Source organism: Ursus maritimus, unplaced genomic scaffold (genome assembly GCF_017311325.1).
Source record: "Ursus maritimus isolate PB19 unplaced genomic scaffold, ASM1731132v1 scaffold_16, whole genome shotgun sequence".
Taxonomy (NCBI): domain Eukaryota; kingdom Metazoa; phylum Chordata; class Mammalia; order Carnivora; family Ursidae; genus Ursus; species Ursus maritimus.
The window spans coordinates 1,513,057-1,522,235 of record NW_024424008.1 but is presented as its reverse complement, the minus strand read 5'-3'; the positions used below and the strand labels follow the sequence as shown (position 1 = coordinate 1,522,235).

Here is a 9,179-nt window from a genome sequence, read left to right as displayed (position 1 = left end):
AGATAGGGAATTATTGGTTTAATTGATATCTCTCGGCAGCCTTTGCTATGTGCTGTAGAAATTGTGACAAAAGGTAGGTTGTGTTTGCCCTAGTGTTTGTTATGCTATGGGAACAAAGGGATCTTAGTTCTGGAAAAGACTTAAAGGGAATTCATGGCCAGCCAGGTCCAGAAATAAAATACTGCATTTTGTCCTCAAGGAATTACAATTACCATGATGGCCACATTGAATTTGACAAGTGTCAATCCAGGCTCCTTCATGTTGGTGGGAATCCCAGGGCTGGAGCAGTTCCACATCTGGATTGGGATTCCTTTCTTCACTATCTACCTGGTGGCCCTTGCAGGTAATGGGATCCTTCTTTACCTCATCACTATGGACCACAGTCTCCATGAACCCATGTTCTTCTTTCTCTTCATGTTGGCCTCTGCAGACCTCATATTATGTACCACGTGTGTGCCCAAAACACTTGGCATATTCTGGTTGAAAGCTCAGAAAATCACTTTTCCTGGCTGCCTTACCCAGTTGTTCTTTCTTCACTTCAGCTTTTTTCTGGACTCAGCCATTTTGTTGGGCATGGCATTTGATCGTTACATGGCCATTTGTTCTCCTCTGAGATACACAAGCGTTTTGACACCTAGGACAATTGTCAAGATCATGGTGGGCATTGTTGGTCGGAGCTTTAGTGTCATTCTGCCTATTGTTTTCCTGGTGAAACGTTTGCCCTTCTGCAGGACACGCATCATCCCGCACACATACTGTGAACATATAGGTGTTGCCCGGCTCGCCTGTGCTGACATCTCCATCAACATCTGGTATGGTTTTGCTGTGCCCTTAATGACTATTATCTCAGACCTGATCCTCATTGGTATTTCTTACTCTCTCATCCTTCATGCTGTTTTCCACCTTCCTTCCGGAGATGCCCGACAGAAAGCCCTCAGCACCTGTGGTTCCCATGTCAGTGTCATTCTCATCTTCTACACACCAGCCATGTTCTCTGTCCTCACTCATCGCTTCGGCCACAATATCTCTCTCACCTTTCACATCATGTTTGCCAACCTCTATGTGGCAATCCCTCCCGCACTCAATCCCATCATTTACGGTGTAAAAACCAAGCAGATCAGGGACAAGGTCATCCTCCTTTTCTTTCCTAAAGGGAGGCAGTGACCCTGGGCTGAGAACATGGACAGAAAAATTGTGGGAAGTTAAGTAATCATGTTGATTTAGTAGAATTTCTTAAGTAAATCAGTAGCAGGAAGCTCCAATAATGGACTCAATTCCTATGAATCTCAAGACCTTAATTCTGGTGGAAAAAAATCACTGGTAGGATTAGAGGAAGAGAGGTAAGGATTTTTCAAGTCCCTAGAAAATGACAGACATCAGATGGAAGAATCCTAATTTTCTACAATCAAAAACTTAAATGCAAAAAATGCTTACTCTTCCTTTGGTCCTTTGTCCTGTTTCAATGTCCTCCTTACATAAATTTTTAAAAAGAAGGAAAAGAGAAAATAGTACTTTATTCATAGGCTTGTTTAGTACCCATTAAGCTCATAAAGTCAATAACCAACCACATGCTGAAAATTCCCACATCAAAAGCTCTACTCCTAATTCTTTCTCTGTCCCACATAGCTGACTCCGTATTTGGCAGTGCCTCCTGGCTATCCCACTGAAACTCCATAATCAACACGAACTCAAATTCATTTCTTATCAATTATGTCCTCTGAATATCCTTTAAATTCTTTCACATGTGTCATATTAAAATATGATCACCTCTGTGTGTGTGTGTGTGTGTGTGTGTCCTGTATCTATCCAGCAGCTTCATTTGGAATTTGCTCACTCCAATTTTTTCTCTCTTGCATCCATTTTTTTACTCAGAAGCTAGAGCGGTCTTTACTAAATGCCAATTAATTTTGTCAATCCTCTACTTAAAAATCATTCAAATTACCCATTTTGCTTGGAAGAAAACTCAAATGCCCTGACATATCTTCAAAACCTTTTACAGCACAGTTGGTGCTAACCAGACGTTGCTTGGTGTCCGCTGACCCACTTCTCCCCCTTCCTTTCACTGTGGCTCACGTGCCCTTTACACTCAATCATCCCGTACATCTTATGCTTTTTCAAACTTTCCTTCTGGACTTTCACAGATGCTATTTCCTCTGGAATTTGAAACTTAGCTTGCACTTGGGTAGGAAAGGGAGTGAAAGCAAATATTTGTTCAATCCCCCTTTATTGTTTTAGTTCACACCCACCAGGATAACTGTAATTTTTTTAAAAATGGGAAATAATAAGTGTGGAGGAGGATGTGAAGAGATTGAACCCTGATGCTTTGCTAGTAGGGTTATGAAATGGTGCAGCCTTCGTAGAATACAGATTGGCCCTTCCTCAAAAGGTTAAATCTAGCATTATCGAATGACTCAGTCCTCCTCCCAGGTATATACCAAAAAAAAAAATTGAAAATAGACGTTTACACCAAAAACTTGTAAATAAATGTTATAGTAGCATTATTCGTAATAGCCCCCCAAATAGAAACAACTCATATTAAATGCATATCAACTGATGAATGGACAAAACAAATATGTTCAGTCTAAACAATGGAGTCTTTTTCAGCCATTTGAAGGACTGAAGTTCTCATACAGAATATCACATGGAGGAACCTTGAAAGCACTATGCCAAGTGAAAGAAGCCAGACACAGAAGGCTGATACAGTGTATGATTCCGTTTATGTCCAAAGTCCAGAATAGTCAAATCCACAGAGACAGAAAGTCAATCCGTAGTGGCTAGGTAGCTGGGGGAAGGGGAAATAAAGCGTGATTTCTTGGTGAGGGTGTGCTTTCCATGTGGGGCGATGAAAATGTTCTGGAATTAGACAGTGGGGATGATTGCACAACATTGTAAAGGTACTAGAAGCCATTGAATTGAACACTGTGAAATGGCTAAGATGGTGAATTTTTATGTTGTGTGAGTCTTACCTTAATCAAAAAGTTAAATAATATGTTCCATATCATATAGATAATATATGATGAGCATAAAGCTAATTGGTCTGTCTGATTTCAAAGCATTTGCTCTTACTTACTGTCCTAGCTCCCACAAAGGCAGATTTCTCCAGCACAGAGATCTCACTCTTTCACATCTTTTCTGAGCTAAACCAAAGCTGCCTTTTAAATACTCATGTTATCAACTTTGTCCTGAAGGTGCACACAAAGTGTTCTGGATCAGGAATAGATTATTATCATTGCCTTAAAAAGCAAATACCAGCTGTGTGGTTTCCATACCTGATTCTTACCACTAAGGCTATACAATGAAGGCTAGATCAAATGTCCTGTCCGTGCAAAATCAAAGAGTGAAGAAAAATGTGTTTTCCCTGCTTGCAGAAGCCAGAGACTATTTTTCCTCCCCCTGATTCCCCCTTCCTTTGGGGAAAGTTTCTTTGGAGTCTGATGAGAAATAAATCTCTCCAGGGAAAAGATGAGACACACGTCTTCAGCAATAAAGCCAGCCACGTCTTTGTCCTTCTGGAATTAGGTGAATCTCTCCGGAGATTTCTCACTATCTTTGGTTATCTCCCTATCATTGTAAATTAACTTCCCAAGACTTGCTCTTAGCCCAGGATGCCAAGATTTTGGCAAAAGTTATTCAGAAAACCCAACTCAGGGAACACACACAAATATTTTCCCTATACCCCAAATATGCCAGGAGTCTGAGCAGACAGCTGAAAAGGAAGTTCCATGGTTATGGAGCAAGGCAGAATTTCCTTGAAATGTCCTGCAGGGGCTTCTGAAGGCAGTGCAAACCCAGCCCACACTGCCCGGAACAGGGGCTGTGCAGACTGAGCACCCAAGAACTATCTCTGGTTATCCCCCATCCCGAGGGGGCGGCGCAGGCCTGATCGGGAAAAGCTGTGGGAGGACACCCGCCTGCAGCGAGACTACCCCTGGTGGGGAAAGAAAGGAGGCAGGAGATAGAAGGACTTTGCTGTAGACAAAGGATGGGGTTTTTGCTTTGTTTTGTTCTTAACCTTTGACCATAAGGAGGGTGAAAGCTCGTACCAGGGATTATAATGAAATGAACGACAATGATACAACATAATTGCACAGCATTTTATAATTTCTAAAGTGCTCTTGCCTCCAATGTCTCTTTGGGTCCTCATACCCCAACGCTGTGAGGTAGATGTTAAGGCGTCTACAAAGAGGGTTGTTCAAGCGCAAGTCAGGAGGGTGGCACAGGACACACAACATCCGAGCACTTTGTGTTTCCAAAGAGCTAATTGTCTTGCCTTTTTTTTTCCCTCCAAAATTACATACTTACAGCAGGAAATATCATTTCATTTGTGCAATCATGCTATCTACTATCATCAAATAGTCCCCTTTGCGTTCAAGATCGTGAAGGTGTTCTTCTGTGAATGCAGTGAGATGGAAGGCAGAACCCCCACACCTCCCTTATGTATACACAATTTTGGTGTGAGCTCTAATCTGTATTCAATACAGCTGCTGGGGAGGACACAGAGAGATCTAAAAATCTAAATAGTAGATGGAGAAGTATTCTATAAATCTTATTTTTGTTTGGTAGAAAGAGAAATATGTTGTTATTAAATACTGAAGAACCCTATAGATTTTTAAAATAGTAGCTTTATGCCTATAAATACATGGGTTTTCAAGAACATATTTATCTTTGTACAAAGGGACACATACAATTTGGGTCATCTCAATTGAATGAAAAAAGACTAATTTCACAGCAAGTAGAGTCTATCCTAAATGACAACTTATCTGTCCCCTTTTTCATAGGAACCTTCCTCCTCCCTCTAAAAACCCACAAGAGTCAGAATCCTCAGCAACATTTTCTTTTCGAAGAAAAGACAACGGCCATTTGATCACGAATCTGTTTGGTCTTTACTCCATAGATAATTGGGTTCATCATGGGGGGAACAAGAACGTAGAGATTGGCTAACAGGATGTGGACATGCTTGGGGATTTTTCAGCTGAAGCGCTGAGCAATGACCGTGAAAATCCCCGGAAGGCAGAACAGGAGGATGACACAGACATGGGAACCACACATGCTGAGGGCTTTTGTTCATGCATTATGGGATGGCAGCCTGAAGACTGCTTGGGGAATGAGCCCATAGGAGATGACTATTGTCACCATATCTAGCATTACACTGAGTAATGGCACAGAGATTCCATATCAAATGTTGACGATGCTATCAGCATAAGCCTGCTTTGCCAGCCCCATGTGTTCACAGAATGTGTGGGCAATGGTGTTTGTCTGGCAGAAGGGTAGATGCTTCACCAGGAAGATAATGGGGAAAACACTTGCAAAACTCGTGAGCTCTACAACACCCCCTATTTGCCGATGACATCATGGCTCAGAATGTTGGTATACCTCAGTGGGTAGCAGATGGCCACATAACGATCAAAAGCCATGGCCAAGACAATGCCTGACTCCACTACAGAAGCAAAATGCATAATGAAGACCTGGGTTACACAACCACCAAAAGAGATGTCCCCATCATCAAACCAGAAGATGCTCAGGGCTTTGAGTACTGTGGATGTGGATAGAACAGATCCCAAAAAGCCAACATGGAGAGGAAGAGGTACGTGGGTTCATGAAGACTGTGCTCCACGGCCACCATGCAGATCAGGACACAGCCACCAGGTACATCAGGCAGAAGGCAATGGAGAGCCACAGGTGCAGCTCCTTCAGGCCAGGGATGCCAGTGAGGATAAACATCATGATTGACAGTGGAATCATTGGGATGAACCATTCCTGAATTATGGTATGGCATTTCCATCACTTACCTGCAAGGTGAGAGAACGTTTGGGAGCTAGCCTGTCACAATAAACTAGCACAATCAATGGGCTCAGACATCTGCTATGTAAAATCTCGCTTAGGAAGTTCCCTCCTACTCCGAGTAGTAAGTATGGACCTGAATGTGTGCAGTATTCTACCGTGAGGAGAAAGATTCCAAACATTCAAGTGGGATCAAAGAATTTCACAAAGATGCTTCTGAGGAAAATCCTGAGGCTGGTACTGTAGTTTTCTCAAACAATTGTCATATATTTAAAATGATAGTCGTAGGTAATTTTAAAATCTGTAATAATAAATTGTATTCTCTGACTAAATATTTTAAGACAGGGAAAAAATTATAAATTTTTGTGAAGCATACTAAAAACCAAATAAAAACAAAAAGTTTTTTTTTTAATTGAACTAATTAAACAACAATCCTATTGTTATCTGGTACATATATTTACCTAATCAACTATTGATCTTTTGATCAACTAAACACAAAATCAAAAGTCAGAGGCTTAACCAACTGAGCCACCCAGGCATCCCGTCCTGCCATCTTTTTAATCCTTTTAAATAGGCTAAAATCTTCATTAAAAAGAAAGGTAAGCCTCATTGAAAAGAAACTTAATTTCCTTATTAACAAAGAAAACCCTTGTTATTCTGTATCAGAAAAGATCAACTTACATACAAAGATAGCTTAATTCGCTTTATTTTAAAAATAAATGACATATAATCACTTCCATTTTATTTAATTATAAAAAAGTTTACAAAATGTTTATGCTTGTTGTCACTGTTGAACAATATTGGTGGTACATAAATATATATTTGCACAGATAGGCTTTCTGATGGATAAAACATGGAAATAATTATTGCTATATCTGCACAGTAAACTGGTAGGAGATTTGATAATTTCTATTTTTATATGATACAGAAAAATACGACATTATTTTACTATTGTCAAATATATAACAATAATTTGCTGAAGTTGTTTCATTGTTATTAAAGGGAGTGCTAAAAATGCAAGCTTTTATTAGAAGTTATTTGATTTATATCTTACACCTTTTGAGGAATTTACCACTATTCCTTCTAAACCATAGTAATCTAACTCTGTTGGACTAGCTCTAGGCCAATGACCCATCTATAGTTGCCCTTTGACTGCTTAAAATAAACTGGAAAGCCTGGTATTGATTGCCATCAATTAAAATATTCATTAGTGCCATAAATTTGCATGGCAAAGAATAGGGAATTACATTTACCAACAAAAGAGTTGTGTATAAAACAATACACAATACACTCGTTCTTTACTTCATATTAAGATATCTTCCTAATATTTAATGTTAAAAACCAGAGCATTCTCTTTACTTACAAGGATTATTTTGTTGGACAAAATAACATATCTGATGTGGTGTCTCACGCTTTTAAAGTGGAAAAAACTGTGTGCATGAGCCCAGACTTCACAGACAGGCAACCGAGAAGTCCAAGTCAGGATTTTGCCACCCACAGAGGATAAGATTTGAGAAGGGCCCCTAGAATCCATGATTTCCCTGATCTATCGAGAGCTTCCTTTCCCCAAACCACCCACTCAGGCACAGCTCAGATCTGGAGTCCCACCTTGGGTTAAAAGATCTGAACACTCTCTTGAAATAGGCTCTATGAAGAGCCCGTCTCAGAACAGACATTTCTCCAAAGAAGACATACGAATGGCGGACAGACACATGAAAAAATGCTCAATATCACTTTGATTTGATACAAATCAAAACCACAATGAGATACCACCTCACATGGGTCAGAATGGCTACAATTAACAGCTCAGGAAACAACAGATGTTGGCAAGGATGCAGAGAAAGGGGAACCCTCTTACACTGCTGGTGGGAATGCAAACTGGTGCAGCCACTGTGGAAAACAGTATGGAGGTTCCTCAAAAAGTTGAAAATAGAAAAAACCTATGATCCAGCAATTGCACTACTAAGTATTTACACAAAAGATACAAATGGAGAGATCCCAAGGGGCACATGCGCCCCAATGTTCATAGCAGCAATGTCCACAGTAGCCAAACTATGGAAGGAGCCCAGATGTCCACTGACAGATGAACGGATAAAGAAGAGGTGGTGTATATATATGTGATGGAATATTATGCAGCCATCAAAAAAACCCGAAATCTCATCATTTGCAACTAGGTGGATGGAACTAGAGGGTGTTACGCTAAGTGAAATAAGTCAATCAGAGAAAGACAATTATCATATGATTTCATTCATATGTGGAATTTAAGAAACAAAACAGAAGATCATAGGGGAAGGGAGCAAAAAAATAAAACAAGGCAAAATCAGAGAGGGAGACAAAGCATAAGAGACTCTTAATCATAGGAAACAAACTGAGGGTTGCTAGAGGGGAGGGGAGTGGGGGGATGAGGTAACTGGGTGATGGGCATTAAGGAGGGCACTTGATGTAATGAGCACTGGGTGTTATATGCAACTGATGAATCACTGAACTCTACCTCTGAAACTAATAATACACTCTATGTTAATTAATTGAATTTAAATTTTTAAAAAATGTCTCCTTCAGGGGTGAACTACTAGTGTTCTCATCATGTGCTCTCCTGTGAGTAACAAACTAGAATGAGATCATCGTAGCTGTAAAATATTACTGTGGGAGGCTCAGAGAGCAAGGTACAGGAGTGGTCATTATTCTTGGAAAGAGCAAGAGAAGGCTGAGCCTAGAGGTAGGGAGAAATTGCTGCAGGGAGAGCAGAGGGGAAATGCAGATCCAGAGAGTGAAAATCATGGGAAGGGGTGGTCAAAAAAATACAATCTAAAAAAGTTTCATCTTTTATCTCCTGCTCACTGGCCAGTCCGCAGACACAGGACTGGTTTCTAGAAATGTAGGTGATTATAGTAACTGCTACATGTCTGTGTCCAAGCGCACCTGTTACACGTGCAACGTCGCTCAGTCACCTCCAGCCATTCCGTCAACAGAAGGGAGACTCACACTGCACAGAAGGCAGAATGTTCTCTCTGACTAGCATGTTTCTAATCCTCTGGTTTGCCCGTTTTTCCTCCAAAACACAGCTCTAACATGAAATAACCATTCTGCTCTCTCCCCTAATTGTAGCAGCACCCTCCTCTGTGTCCTCCCAGCTCCTTGTGGCTTTTAAGGTCATAGATCTCGTCACTCTGTCCTGGAACTGTCTGCTTCCCCATGAATGTGTGGTCTCCCTGAGGACAGTAAAACATGCCTTGGCCATAGCTGCATCCACAGCCTCTGTTACACAGTTGCTAGAATAAACTAAAACATTTAAAAATGAGTGTCATGTAATGTCCCAAACAATGTGCAAAGTGCCTTACACACATCCTCACAGATCAGTCCTCGAAACGTGTGCGATCTCCAAGCGCGCACGACGACTG

The 9,179-nt window shown here is 40.8% G+C and overlaps 1 protein-coding gene and 1 pseudogene across 1 annotated transcript; one reads left to right on the top strand and one right to left on the bottom strand.

The window, feature by feature from the left end:
* The first annotated feature begins 213 nt into the window (after positions 1-213).
* LOC103680102 (olfactory receptor 52H1-like) lies at positions 214-1,164 on the top strand. The gene has a single exon (XM_008709640.2). It carries the CDS (start codon positions 214-216, stop codon positions 1,162-1,164), a length of 951 nt encoding a protein of 316 aa, XP_008707862.2.
* Positions 1,165-4,821: 3,657 nt separating this feature from the next.
* Positions 4,822-5,724, bottom strand: LOC103680103 (annotated as a pseudogene).
* Positions 5,725-9,179: the final 3,455 nt, after the last annotated feature.